Raw genomic sequence first — 16,349 nt, 5'->3', positions numbered from 1 at the left:
CGGTAACATATATATAAGATAAATCATCAACAGTCGCTCCTATATGTCCTGATCTTTTGAGCTGTTTTTGTTTGTGTTGTTGTTGTCTATTGTTATTATTAAAATAATAATAATAATAATAATAATTATTATTATTATTATTCAGTCAGGCGGCCGAAATAATTTAAATTTTTTAAATAAGGAAACCTTAAAGTTGTCTGTTAGAACGTGTACAGCAAGATACACAAACCGCTATCGGACGTTTTATATTACTGAGGTCAACATGTTTGCGCATGACATTTTGTCATATTTAGATCCAGATCTTTGTTTTGTCCCAATTTGATAAAAGGAGAGACATTCTTTTTATTTATAGCAGAAAATAGGTTTAAGTGGATTTTGAACATGAACTGGTTTATTTGTAAGTATTAACTTGATCTTTAATTAAAAAAGAACTTTTAAAAATTAATACTCACGCAACGCCAATTAAAAACTGTAGTGCATATCTTAATGCCATTTGATATTAAATTGACGTCATATGGTACATATTAAAATTTTGATGATTTTATGTTTGATTTTAAATGGCTAAATGTTCTAAAGGTTCGGCTGGGGAAATTCGTGGTGAAAGTAACGATATTTATGGTTTCTCAAATCGCTTGCCCGGTGACATCCGTGGAAAAAGTAACGGAAATACTCGCCCTTAATGCTCGCCTAATTATCATATTATAATAAAGGTAATAATAGAAAAAATATGTTTACAATTATAATTTATTATTATTATTACATGTACTGTTGTTGTTGTTTATACTTTTGAATCATAACCTGTATTGTATAGTTTATTTTACTGTGATTTCAGGTTGTTGCATCTTAACATTGGTGCTTAGAAACGATAATGTCGTTTCTGCTTTTATTTGTAAGTATGACAGTTTTGATAATTTACATTCTTTTTCATGAAACTGCCAAAAAAAAGTCATTAAAAATACAGTACAGTAATTTTGCCATCATTTTTACATTTAGCTTACTATTGTGAATGCTGTTAAGCAAGAAGTTAAGAAATGTTCAAGCAAACAATTGAATTTTAAAAAAGAATGTAAGATTTGTATTATGTGTACTGTTTGTTCTTTTTATTCACTTTAAAAGCTTAATGGTACCTTAACGTTCATATTATTCAACTTGACCTTTTTGTGCCCCCACTTTAAGGGAGGGATTTAGATTAACTTTTGTCATTTGTCCGCCCGTCCGTCCGCACTCACAGGACAGTAATTATGTGGCTAGAGGGACAATAGGTAATGTTCTTTCTCTTTTATGTCATTCATTCCGTAATGCTTTTATGTAGCTATTTTCTTTTGTACGGCTAAAACGAACAATAATACCTATGTTACTATATTTAGTAACAAAATCTAGGGTATTTCAGGGCCATAACCGCAAGATCTAGGTCATTATGCAATTTTGGCCGCCTTGCTACTCGGCATTATTTTTCCATAATGGGCGAGTGAATGAGCGCACGTACAGAATGACGTCATCAACTCTCAGCGACTTTCAAGATGGCTGCTGACGTTGAATGAACTAAAGTCACTTGCACACAAACTTTTAAGTTTAAATGACGTAATCAATCGCAATCAACAAAGCTTAACATTGAATATTTATAAACTCAAGAAAAGAATACAATAACTCATTCCAAGTCAAAACAAGACCCTCAGAACTTCCAAAAATGATTTCAGTTTGACGGTAGATCTATTTTATTTTAAAACAGATAGGATCGTTGACACTGATCGTCTCAGAAACAGTTCTTGAAGGCACACACGTTCATAAAAAACTTATCACAAAAAATATAAAGAGTATTTATCGATATAAAGAACAATAAAACAACATTGTCTCATATTTATTTTGTTTTGTCATGTTTTCAAAGTAAATCGAAGAGTTAAATTGAATGATAGATATTTGTTTACATTGACAACTAACCGTTTCTTAGAAAGGGCGACAACCAAGATTAGCGGCGATGTCTAAATGCCGTATTTCGGACATAGGTATTAAAGACGTTAATACTTGGTTGCTGCTCGCCATTATGCGATAATGGCCCTTGAGTCCATAATTTCCTTCGGGCCTGCGGCCCTTAGGCCATTATGCACATCGTCGGGCCATTATTGCATAATGGCGAGCAGCAACGAAGTATTAACCTCTAAATAGGGAGAACAATAAAGAAGCCACATAATAACTGTCCTGTGAGAACATCCGTCCTTCCGTCCATCCGTCCGTTCTCTTTTGTGTCGCACGTAACTCAAAAAGTATTTGATCTAGAGTCATGAAACTTTACAGAAATGATCAGCATGTGTAGTTGTGCACTTGGGTATTTTTGTGTGGATTTATTGAGTATTTTAGAGTTATTGCTCTTGATTTAGTAAAAATTTGCAATTTTCAACTTGTGTCGTATGTAACTCAAAAAGAATTTGACCTAGAGTCATGAAACTTTACTGGAATGTTGATCAGCATGTAAAGTTGTACACCTGGGTATTTTTGTGTGCGCAGCGCCCATTATGGAATGAAATCAGGTTTTGTGAAAGGGCGCCGGCAACTTCCCGAGCCTTTTAGTCGGTCATAATAAAAGCCGATCATTCCGATCGGTATGAGGATGCTTGATTATTAATTAAGTTGAAATGTCGCGATATGTACAATGAATAGCGAACTGGAGAATTTCGCAATGCAAACATTTTCAAATGAAATAACCGTTGCTGTCAATAAATCGCGCTCTTCGGGGTATATTTATTTATCATTTTGTAGAACACAGTGGGTTATTATGGTATGTTATTTATGTACATGTATCCGAAAGCTGTAAATAGAATGACAAGTAAAATGGTTTCCTGCGGGGAACATTTTTAATGATATAAAGATATTTCATTTAAATATTTTCAACATTGTTTTGGGAGAGGGGAATAAATAAACGTTTGTATCAGGAATATAGTTGACAATAATCGATCAATATAGAAGAAGATCTTTGGAAACTGGTGACCGTTGATGGCCGGAGAAGGTCAAGCATAAAACAATTATTTCATTTTAAGAAAATGATTAAATAGGCCTACCATTTATGAATAATTCCAAGCAAAAAAATAATAATAATAAAGTAAACACACAAGTTTACGCAGAAAATATCTTCATGTAAAACCTTTTTAACAAATTACTTTTATAAATACATGATGCCACTACGAATATTTTAATTTCGTAGATTTTCAGTATAAACAATTTATTGTTTGTAAAATTTGAGATACATATATTAAAGAAACAATGATAATTTTCAAATACATCATTCAAGTTTTTCCACCTTAAACGGTAAAATAATTATAGAAAATTAGAAATATCACGTTATAGTTTTTTGTTCTTAATTAGGTATAATTCTGACTACTTCCCTAGAGGTAATTCCGTAACGTACCGACAAACGGTATTTAGCCAGATTTTCGAAAAGGTCAATAAAACAATCGTGTACAGTTTACAGATCACATGCTCGTCCATGTACCGAAAACAGGTCACGTGCTCCTCCATGCCTCAAAAGTTAAACGCGTACCAATACCCTGCGGCCTCCAGACCGCAGGGAATGAGTTGATGACCTAAATATTCCGAAAATCTATTTATAGATATAAATCTATTTTTGGTTTCAATTTATTATCACAATTTCTTTTTGAATTATGGTATTTGTATATCATAAAGGATTTATTTATTTATTTATTTATTGGAAAAACGAACATTTTTTGTCAAAACGATTTGAAATCTATTCTCTATTGTATAAAACTAATAAAGAAAATGTTCAATCGTAAAACGTGGAGATTTATCTATCATACTGAAGTGAAACAAGTGTGCACATTTCATTTCCCCTTTTTCGCAGAGAAATCATTCGTTTGCTTTATAGACAAGTAAATGCACAAAAATACTTCGTTATGTGGTACCAATTAATAAGCATGTATCAACTATGTTGCACGTTCAAAAATACGATGCGCTATCTGTAGATCAGCACGTGGCAAGGTTAATGATATGCATGGGCTATTTTTACATTACCTCACCAAGAAGTTGAATTGCGTTCAGTAGATCTAAATATAACTCGATCATGCAGGACCACCCTTTGAAGACGGAATACTACAGTCACCATTCTCTATTGTATAAAATCTAATACAGACAAAAAAACAATTATAAAAGAAACTAACTTTTGCGTCTTGAAAAACAATTGAAACGGAACAATTTCGTTTATAATTGATTACGGTTTAAACCGATAAATCGAGTAAAAATAGAAATCCTATTTATATAAACAAACTGAGATTACCGAAGTAACTAAAATAGCTTAGATTTCCGTAATAGTACTTCGTCTGATTCCGCAGTATGACGGAATCGCCCGAATTGTCACGATTGCAATCGGAACTACATCAGCTATTATCATTAATCCGAAGAGTGACGAAAAAGGCCGAAAAGTTGCGATTAGCACGATTGCAGCTGGTTCCCCGTTCAATCATGCACCAACAGATGTAAGCAGGAAACCACCTAACCGGAACAAGTTTTCCAAATGAAATGGCAAAAAATAGTAGTAAACGTAAAAACTCATTATTAAAAAGGCACATAAAACACAAAAAAAAAGAAAAGAAAAGAGAACACCATTCATAAAATCTGTACTTTTTATTAAAAAAGATATTACAATTATTATATAATAAAACAATCATGCTCAACATAATCAATATGGTTATATAACCAGTGTCATTTTGTTACTTAATTAGTGTGAGCAGATACCTTTAGAGGGGGTATTTGCTAATAGTGATAACATAAGCAGGGACAATTACACAAGTGTGGTATTGATCATGCGTTACACATATGGATTATAAATGATTGTATAAATGTATATCCGTTGATATTAATAACCACGATCATAAAGAAATAACAAGTAAAATTCTAATATCTAGCATGCCAATCAAAGTAAATAATGAACAATGTCTTTCGTCCGTTCATTCATAATTGATATACAATTCTGGTCAAAACCAATTAACCATTGAAAAGTTTATAAGAATATCTTGTCATCATGTATCTACAAGTTCATCTTCACCTGCTGCATTTCTTGCTTGAACGCCCTTTGATGCTTTGCATCAATGCTTTTCTTGTTGAGTATTGTTATAGTAATTGCCATTGACTTAGAAAAAAAATACAATTTTCAACGTGTCGCATGTAACTCAAAAAGGATATTACGTAGAGTCATACAACCTTACGGGAATGTTGCTCAGCATATGAAGTTGTGCACCTTGGGTTACGCTTGTGGATTTATTTGTAGAGATATTGCCCTTGACTTAGTAAAACCGTTCCATGATGTTGTGCTATTTGTTTCTTGAGTGATTGAATAAGAATCAACAAACTTTATAGGAATAATGATCAACATCACTAAATTACAGGAATAATGATCAAAATCACTGTGAAACTATGCACCTGGGACTTTACATGTAGATTTTTTTTCAGGTTTGTAAGAGTTATTGCCCTTGACTTACAGTAGTATAAATTTGCAATTTTCAACTTGTTCATGCATAGCTCAAATTTTTTTTGACTTGTAGGCCTGAAAGTTTACAAAAATGTTTGTCAGCATGTGTACTTATCAGCTTTGTGGTTTGCTTGTGGATTTATTCAGTATTTGTAAAGTTCTTGCCCTTTACTTAGTAAAAGATTTTAGTTGTGGCACAAAAACTATTTGACCTAGAGTCATAAGGTTGACATAACAGTGGCGTGTGGGGCAGCCGTGTCCTATGGACACATTTCTAGTGTTGTTAAAAATGAATCGAATCGAAAATAAAATGGAAACTGCTATTTTTCAATAATTTTCATTTTGAATAATCTTATCAAATCAGTTTTTTAAACAATGTTTCTCTTATTTGAAAAATCTGTTTCTCCAAATATTTTTCTCGATAACATGTTCTTTTAAAATTGAGCATTAATACAATTAAGCGGACGTCATATTTGTTTTGTTTTTTCTGATGTTTTATATAAAGCATTTGTTTTTTTCATGTATCAGTTGGCTCACCCCACAGTTCAGAGTCATGTGACCACTTCCCTGAATACAACAGTAAGCTATATTACCTTAGTCTTTTATTCGTCGAATGTGAAAAATAGGCAATCATCTGTATAGTACTTTGTTTATACAGAATTTATATTGGTTCGATTGTTTAGGAAGTTATAAGCTTATAGACACACTTTCAAACCCGTTCCTGGTACCAACCAGTACTGTGTAATGAATGAAAAGTTTCATGCTCAAGTCAACAACGACTTGCCCGTGACACGGTTTGAACCCAACCGTCTAGCGATCATTAGATTACTTGTCCAATACGTTAACCACTCGGCCATGCAATGGGTATAATACTTAAATACCACTACTTGTCATCCTTATCAGTATTAAATTTTGATTCATAATTGCAGTACCAGTTCTTCTATCAGAACTTTCATATTTTCATCCTGTTTTGCATAAAGACATACTGTAAAAACACGAATTCATTATAATTATAATGTATGTACAGTATTTGTATTCTACATTTTATCAACAAGATTAGTTTGTTTCGTGAAAAATATTTCCTTGTTTTTCAACTGAAGGAATTGAAAAAAAACAGAATCAACTAAAGTAACATTTACTGTTGTGAATCATGTTAAGAAAAATATTTACAATAGTACTAAATTTAACCCTTTACCACATATATACGCGAAGCAACGCACTTTTGACACCCCCCCCCCCCTTTTTTTAGACCTCAAATAGTGAAAAAATGTCCTATTTGGGCCCCAAACATAAGTTTTCGTTTGAGAAATGCTGCTTAAAAAATTGAGCACTTTTTCGGCGCCGCCTCCCATCCAAAAGATACATCAGGGGGTTACCAGAAGTGGGATGTGCCCCCTTCTGTTAGGGGGGTTTGAAGGGGGGCGGAGTCCCCCTCATCGCCAAGAAAATTTTGGACTTGTGAGAGGCTAAAAATGACCCCAGGTCGATCATAATGTAACGTTTAACCAACGCTGAAAAGCCTTTGACTCTATCTCAATCCCTTGAGCAGTTGCAGCACTTTGAAATAAATTTTGATGGAAAAAATCGAGGCAAAATAGTGATTTTTGGCAATTTTGAGATGTCCCCTCGTTGCCATGGTAACAGGAAATTTAAGACTGAGCATGTCGTTACAAAGACAATGGTCCAGTCAACATTTGTGCCAAGTTTGATTAGTATTGAAGCATTTTTCATAGTTTCATAGCAGTTTGAACTTGTAACAGGAGGCTTTTCAGTGAAAACGGCCATTTTTCACAATATCCTCATGGGGGAAAGGGTTAAAACAGGAAATTTATATCTTATTTATATTACAGTCTATTTAGATATATAGATGTATAGCTATGTTCAACGGCACAATAAATAAAAAAAGAGTAAAAAAGTATTAAAGGCATTGGCTTTAAAACGAATATTTAGGGTACTGTAAAAGTATACAATTATCTTTCATTTAAAATTTAATTAAAATGGGATTAGTCCTTTGTTCTCCGTCATCCCCCGTTGTAGAATACTATACTCCTTTAATTTTCTTTTCTTAACTCGTTAATTATAATAACAAGTGCTGATTTTTTTTTAAAGATAAAAAGTCAAATTTTAACTAAAGTCAATATGATATTAGTTTGATCTTACCTAAATAAATAAATACCAGTAGTACTTGTTGCAAAATTTTGTGCGAGATATTCAGTATCAGTTAAAGTGGGAAGAATCATTATTGTATACAGTAAAACATGTTGCTTATATTTTTATTTCAGATCTTATAAAAACATTACAACATAACCCGTGCATAAGTGATACCCAAAGTATGTATGTATGTTTCTATTGTTATTTGAAATATTCTATTATTTTGTATGGTTTACAAAGTTTCTTTGTGGTCTTTTATTTTTTAGCCTGACCATTCATAGAAAAGGAGAGCTGTATACTTGCCCAGGAGTCGGTGCAGCCGTCACACTTTTGTTAAGTTTTACTCCTGCAAGTTGGTACCTCCAAAATTACTGAATGAATGTGTTGAAACTTAACTCTCTTTTATAGAGCATCATATAACGTCAATGTGCTAGACCCATAATTCTTACATGAATTTTGACAGAATTATATCGCCTTTTTGAACGTATAAATTTCTTTATGTTACAGAGTTTTGTTCACTATCAAGCACTGAAAAAAGGCGAGAACGCTGCTTTACTTATATCTGTCAATTGTTAAAATTCATAGTGTTTAATATTTGTTCTTTGTGTTTATCAATATCACTGAAACAACATAGAACTTTATTTCACTCTTTTCGTTTATAATAAAAAAACGGCGATATTTTTTATAGTAATCATATCATTAAAGCTTCACAGCGTGACTAGGACTTGTAACTTGTTGTGATGGCTGGTGATAAAGTTTCTTGAAAGTTGTACATTATGCCTCATGAACGCTGCCAATTTTATCTCTTAAAAACTTTCTATTTTTCGTTATCTTGTAACAATTTAAAAATTTGCCATGCAGATTACATAATCGAAAGAGCATTGAAACACAGGGCTGTCGGAGGGAGGGGAGGCATAGTCTCTGTGTATGAAACAGAGTGTTTTGATGTTAGTTTAACGTATCTTACACATAGATCAAAACACGTTCCCTGTTGTCACAATATAAAACCATAGAAAAAAGTAACCAGAGAACGAGCATCTGAATATGACTGTTCTATTGTTATCCCTTTCCCTGTCGTCAAAATGAGTAAAACCCAGAAAAAATCAGCCAATTAACGATCATGCTCTATATTTGTCCCCGACAGATAGCGCGGTAACCAAAATGCAGGTTACTGATACCTGCACACCTGTTAAAGCATATGCATGGGTATTCAGTTTAAATATGGAAAGATCTCTAAACTGTGATACAAGTAATAGAAAGAGCATCGAGACACGAAGCTATCTGATTTGTACGAGGGCGCGTAGCCCCCGAGTATGAATCAGATTGCGGAGTGTTTTGATGTTATTCCTCTTTTGTATCATAGTCAAACATAAAAGCACGTTCTCTGTTGTCACAATATGAAACCACAGAAAAAAGTAACCAATAAACGAGCATCTGAATATGATATTTCTGTCGCCTTTCCTTTATGTGCCGTCACAATAAGTAAACCACAGCAAAAATTAGCCAATCAATGGGCATGCTCATGAGTGCGGGTAACCAATACCTGCACTCCATTTAACGCAATGTGCATATATCATATACGATTTACTCTGGCACATTTTCAACAGAAATGTCCCAAAACTATAATACAACTATCGGTTACTTATTTTACTCTGTTAGCAATGGGTATAATCATAGTGAATGGAAGTCAAAATACTACTTTGTTTACATTTTGCTACCTTTACGACGCATAACTGCATGTTCAGCGCTACTCCTGCAGTTGTTTAATATCTAACATGCTCTTTATCCATTATAAAGACATGATTTTATCATTGTTTGGAGACCTTTCTGTTAAAACTGTGTTAGAGTTAAATCCTATACATGTCCATGCACAGTGTGCATTAGTTACCTGCACTCCAGAGCATGCTCATTGATTGGCTCATTTTGTCTGGGGTTAACTTGTTGTGATGAAAGGGAAAGCGCTAAAAAGATCATATTCAGATGTTTGTTCATTGGTGTTTCATGTTGTGACAACAGGGAAAGTATTTTTATTTTTCCGCCCCTCGTACAAATCAGATAGCCTCGTTTTTCGAAGCTCTATTACTTAAACACATGAGTGACATTTATAAAGAATTATAAGAATATGGATTTCTCGGTAATAATGTGCGTTATTCCATACTTTTATAAAATAAAGGGTTGTAATACTGTTTACATTTTATTACAGTTTGGCAGATGTTGACCCCTCTACATTACAAAAGCCATACCTGTCTACGACAACTAATCACCATAGCAGCTGGTAATATCATTATCAATTTAAGACGATAATTGTATCCATTGATACCATGAACATCTTAAAACCACACATATGTCAACAAATAAAAACCAAAAATTTATCTTGTCATAATTATCTGAACAAGTTACAACCATAGATGTATACATTGACCCATGAACATTTTAAGACCTGATAACAATTGGAAACTAAAGGGAAACTAAAAATATTTTAAGTGATATCTTAAAAAATTTCAGACCATAAATAGATTCAATTATACCATTAACATTTTAAGACCACAAATATGACCAGTGATAACATAAATAACTGAAGACCACAAATATATCTAGCGATATCTTCAACAATTTCAGACCATACATTAATTCAATGATACCTTGTACAATTCAAGACCACAAATATATACAGTGATACCTTTAACAGTTTCAGACCATAAATGTATCAACTGATATCACAAGCATTGTAAGACCATAAATACGATGAATGTATCCAATGTCATCATTAACAGTTAAGTTTATTAATGTGTCCAGTGTGTCACGTTGTATCACAGTAATAATCGGCAAGGCATTCCGCTAAGGGAATCTCTGCTAAAGAATAATTGCCCAGGTGTTTAAAACGGAGTGTACGGATTGTAAAGAAATACGGAATGGCACCAATAAAACAGAAAATGTTAAATAAAAAATGAACGGAAATTTGTTTTCTAGCGTAGCCGTTAATAGGCTTTACAAACTTGCATATTAACGATTAACATTTGTAGCTGTGGCCATGGATTTGATTAAACCTGCTTTAGTATCATAAATAATGTTAGATCAAGATTCAAGATTTCATTAAGGAACAAACATAATGTATATTGCCAAAAAAATAATGGCGTTTATACATACATATAAACATATTAGCAAATGCATAAAACATCTAAATACGGGAAAAGTAATATCACATATATAATATCACAGTCATGAAATAAATATTAAAACTATAATGATTAATGTTTGAAAATAGTTGGAATTAGCTACCAGTTGTTTCTCTAGCTAAAGTTGCATAGCAAATAAATTTAAATAATTTCTTTATATAACATTCTGTTATGAGTTATTCATTAACATTTTAAATTTCTGTACATTTGCCCAAAAGCAGTAGTATTTAGGTAAATTTTCTCTTCGTAGTTCCATGTAATATGGACAAGCAAGTAAAAGTGATATTCCGTTTCCACTTCAAGTATTGTTCATGTATTAAATGTGTTTTATCATTACAGGGTACGTCGAAAGTCACAATATTGATGGAACTGGATGTCATTGTTCACATAAGTTTGACCGGGAGCACGTGCACAGTATAGGACGTAAGCGTTTTAATTTTTTACTCAGATATATTAATTATGTTAGAAGTCTGATAAAAATTATCTAAATCAAGTACGTGCAATGTTTAAATTACAGTAACTTTAAACCGTTGATACTATTTAATTTGTAGATATTGACATGAATTATAAACACATCCGTTAACTGGTTGCAAGTAGATCAGTTGTTGCGGGTTAGACAATCGTGCGTTGGGTATGTTTTGTTTTATCCTGCAATCAATTGCTGCACAATGTATCATAGGAAATTATGTCCTTAAGAAGATAAAAAAGAAGAAAATATCTTGGTAATCCAGTTTAAATAGTAGGTTCTACTTGAATCACTCTGTCTTACTCGCTACATGTTAACGGATGTGAAAATATCTGTGCATGTGAAAACATAAAAACCGTAAGGTCACAGTTATCTAATGGAAACTGAAAATTTAACTTCTATGAATATTTAATTACTGTAAACAAATTATGTTGATGTTTTAGACCCGTTCTATGTGGCAGAAGTAGCTTTAAAGCGTATAAGTTTATGTTTTTACAGTAGTTTTAACTATTTCAGACAATCACGACCAATATTTGGCGTAAAGTTTACGTTATCATCGAAAAATTTCACTATTTCAGACAATCACGATCAATATTGGGGATATGTTTTCGTTATCATCGGAAACGACGATTTCAGACAATCAGGATCAATATTGGACGTTAAGTTTACGTTATCAAAGAACAATTTTACTATTTCGGACAATCAAGATCACTATTGGGCGTTAAGTTTACGTTATCATCGAACATTTTTACTATTTCAGACAATCACGATCACTATTGGGTGTTATGTTTTCGTTATCATCGAACATTTTTACTATTTCAGACAATCACGATCACTATTGGGTGTTATGTTTTCGTTATCATCGAACATTTTTACTATTTCAGACAATCACGATCACTATTGGGCGTTAAGTTTACGTTATCGTCGAACATTTTTACTATTTCAGACAATCACGATCACTATTGGGTGTTATGTTTACGTTATCATCGAACATTTTTACTATTTCAGACAATCACGATCACTATTGGGCGTTAAGTTTACTTTATCATCGTAAAATTTTACTATTTCGGACAATCACGATCAATATTGGGCCTGATGTTTACGTTATCATCGACAATTTTAACTACGACAATCACGATCAATATAATATTATGTTATCATCGTAATTTTTTACTATTTCAGACAATCACGATAATTATTGGGCCTGCGTGAGACACAATTCAAATTGTGAATGTAAGTTTGTTTTCAATCAAATCATATCATTTATTTTCTTCTGGTTGATTGGGGAAAAACTCAACTTGCCAACTCGGGATCAATTTAAATCATTTAAACGTAAACGGCCGTTGAAAAAAATTACGGCAATTTTGTGACATTTAATGTCAAAAATGTAATATTTAATGACAAGTTCGAGGTTAAGCTGCGTTCGATGTGCATGTATAACGAAGCAAAAATATTTATTATTGCAGTATGCGCTACATTAAAGATTTATTATGCTCAAATTTGATGTTCGAAAATACTAATACATTGTAATTGCTACATGTATTTATAAATGTAAAATAAAGATCCTTTGAGTACACACAGAGACGATGCAATATAACACAGAATATATATCTTTAAACATATTGTCATTTAACAACTGTCAGGGTATTTTTTTTAAGAAAGGGCAAAATTAACTTAATTAAAAGGAATGCGGCTTCCGAAACATGCATTCTCTTTTTCAAGTTAGATAAACTCAACCATGAGTTTTTATGGATTTAGATAATTTTCTGACATAAAAGTATATTACCAAAAGATGAGCGTAGTATATTTTCATACCGTCTCTATCATTGATATATTTCAGACTTGTACAATTACTTTTATCTGCGATTAGGCCAGACACATGCAAAGTCTCAATGCCAGTCTAATAGTCACGGTATGTTTTGTTTTATCATAGATTTACGGGGGAACGTATTTGCGTTAATATGTTAATAATGGTTACCAGTGCTTCGATTATACAAATATTAAATAGTCGTACATTTAGTATAATAATAAAGGTTGAAATACATGGTGTTTTGTTATTTTTCATTTTCATATTATACATTAAGAATAATTAATAATAATATGTAATTAGAGTAATTCTCCATAAAGCTTTTTTTTCAATCTGTGTGAATATTTCTTGTCAGAGCATATATTTCTTTCATAATATTTTTCTTTTAAATACGTTTTTTAAGATTTTCACGAAAATGAGCATGAATCTGGAGGCTTGCTGCTTTGACCTGGTAAAGCCGGAAGTCATTTAGCCTTTGCCACCGGTATAGTACCAGACCAGCGTACACATCTATGCAGTCTGGCCAGACCATTGGCTAGCTAGCATAAATTGTTTAATTTCGATATCCCTAAAATTGATAATAACCAGTTCCAAAATAGATGCAAGACAAGTTCATTAAAGATCGAGCAGGTTAAGGGTAAATCTTTGCTTAGTAGTGAACATGTATATAAATTTTGCAAACTTGCTATAGCTAATAATTCAGTAAGGAATTGTTCCCTTGACAACATATGCAAACTTTCTCGGTTTCATTGGGTCTGCTCATAAAAATAATGGAAAACGCAACATCTCTAGTGATCCGTAGTACCGGCTTGGGTGGTATTCAATCATCAACGCTAAAAGTACACATATTTATGATTCTGACGAACCAGATATGTTTACTATACATTCATTCATTCAGTCATTCATTTTTTTTTAAATTTATTTCTTTATTTTTCTATTTATTTATTTGAATTTTATTCATCTATTTTTTTATTTATTTGAATTTTATTTATCTATTTATTATGTATTTATTTGTTTATTTATTTTCATTTATTTGTTTATTTACTTATTTATTTATTTGTTTATTTATTTATTTATTTAAATCTATTTATTTATTTTATTGAATTTTATTTCTTTATCTTTTATTTATTTATTTGAATTTATTCATTTATTTAATTGAATTGTATTTATTTATTTATTTATTTATTTATTTGAATTGAATTATATTTATTTATATTTTTATTTATCTATCTATCTTTCTATCTATTTATTTATTCATCTATTTTATCTTTACCTACAGTAACATATTGCACGTTATTTAATTATTTATATCTATGTGAGACATGACCATATGATTTTCAGTTTGGACACATCTGAGGGACATCAGGAACATTCTTGGAGTAGATGCCCAGACGGAAATTATCCTGCACCTTGCTCGTATGTTTCTTTATAATACAATACTTAAATATTTCTATATTATAAGAACTTCACTGACATGACAAATCTCCTACACAGTGATCTCCCGTTATCAGTACAGAGATTCTGCCAAGGGAGGTAATCACTGTGAGGGGTTTGTGACATGACATGACTGATAATGAACTACTGAATCAATGTTACATTTGACTGTAGGGTTAGATTATTAATCTGACTGACAATATGATTTAAGTTGAGAATTAACACTTTCCATTTTTAAATTAAAATATTTGTCACAAGTTTCTCGCAATTTCTTCATAAAATGCGTAACTATATCTTTCTCATGAAAGTCATAAAATCCAAAGAAATGTAATTAAAAAAATCATTATATTTCATTTTTTCACACTTTTATTCCAATAACAACAAAACAAATTCTGTCCACATCTAAGCCACTGCCTTTTATCACTGATAATCTACTTGTAAACTGTTTCTCTCCTGTTAGTCTACATGTATTTCAGATTATTCGTTCACTCCGTTTTCCAGAATAATTACTCTAAATGTGAAAAAATGACCCAAAATTAAACAGTATTACAACGCTTTTCACTCAAACTGTCTCAAAAATGCACAAAAATACGATTTTAATTTCATTTTTGAGTATATTACTTAATTATTTTTGTGGTTTTTTTTAGTTCGTTTTAATTGCCCTAGCTGATCTATGTAAGAAATTAAAATGATATATTTTTATGGCTTTGGATCTCAGCGGAGTTCATTTAAATAACATATGTAAACTTTATTATTTAATCATATTAAAAGGTTTTAATTGTCATATTTAACTATTAAATGTCATTAATTTATCACCTCCACCTCGAATACCTACAATCCAATTACGTTGATTTTATAGCTTTTTATCCTTTGAATTCTTAGAAATATGGTTATAAGTTAACGAATTATATGTGAATCATTGTTGAATAATTTCAACTTAATATGATCTCATAGGTACAGGCTGTACACTGAACACATCTTATAAACATCATAGCAAAATTTAACAAAAATGAAATAACTTTCAAGCAAATCTAACTAAAGATTACATTTGATTTACCCATGCATAATTTCATTAGTTTTCAAAAATATCTAACACACCTGTATAACATGTCACTTTCGAAACTAAATGCCCTTAAAACAAAATTCATCAAATTGAGAAGTACAATGTATATGTTCTCCAAATCGTGTGCTGGGTTTGGCCAATGTGCATGATATGCAAATGATATTCATCAAATTTTGATAAAAAAACATGGAGTTTTGCTTCATGGTATTTCCCATATTCTCACAATATGCGGTGGGGAGGGGGTGAGGTAACTAAGTTGTTTTGCCTGTTCAGTGTAAATATAAGAAAAAGAAACGAACCTTGCCATGCTTTATGGTATTTGTTTGCATGTGTAAAGATCAATAAAACCTGGCTTGTTTTTATTTCAGAAACATTTTCCAAAGGACATGAAAATGTCTGCACATGCACAAAAGGTTAAAAACAATATTTCGTTTAGTAACTTGCTGAAATTAAACTTTTATATAATAATGTCTTAATGTATGTGTATAAAATTTTGTTAACATCATCTACTCATAATATGGTTTATCTATTCTAATGAAAGTTTTTTCTCTTACAAGTAAAGTTCGATATACAAGGGGCACACTTCTGACAGCGGTATTTTTTTAGTTTTGCCGATTTTTGTATTTTTATTCATTTAGTTTTGGCGGGTTAAAATGATTATCTAACAAACGAGCGTGAACATCGCATGTTTCTTGTTTATGTTTTATGTCAATTATATTTGTTTTAGTACAAAACTTTCCTAGACTATTGATATTTGAAATTAATTATAATAGGAAATG

The 16,349-nt window shown here is 31.7% G+C and overlaps 1 protein-coding gene across 1 annotated transcript; it reads left to right on the top strand.

Moving 5' to 3' along the window:
- The first annotated feature begins 260 nt into the window (after nt 1–260).
- On the top strand, nt 261–15,988 carry LOC132724795 (uncharacterized). Its single transcript, XM_060709759.1, has 10 exons — nt 261–397; nt 833–889; nt 6,002–6,052; nt 7,756–7,803; nt 9,828–9,899; nt 11,140–11,223; nt 12,449–12,499; nt 13,107–13,178; nt 14,415–14,489; nt 15,939–15,988. The coding sequence occupies exons 1-10, from the start codon at nt 382–384 to the stop codon at nt 15,986–15,988; spliced, it is 576 nt and encodes a 191-aa protein (XP_060565742.1). The 5' UTR covers nt 261–381.
- The last annotated feature ends 361 nt before the right edge of the window (nt 15,989–16,349 follow it).

This window comes from Ruditapes philippinarum, unplaced genomic scaffold (assembly GCF_026571515.1).
Source record: "Ruditapes philippinarum isolate M1 unplaced genomic scaffold, ASM2657151v2 ctg16167_1_1_1_1, whole genome shotgun sequence".
Lineage (NCBI taxonomy): Eukaryota > Metazoa > Mollusca > Bivalvia > Venerida > Veneridae > Ruditapes > Ruditapes philippinarum.
Note: the sequence above shows the minus strand (reverse complement) of the source record. Positions and strands in the feature narration are given on the sequence as shown.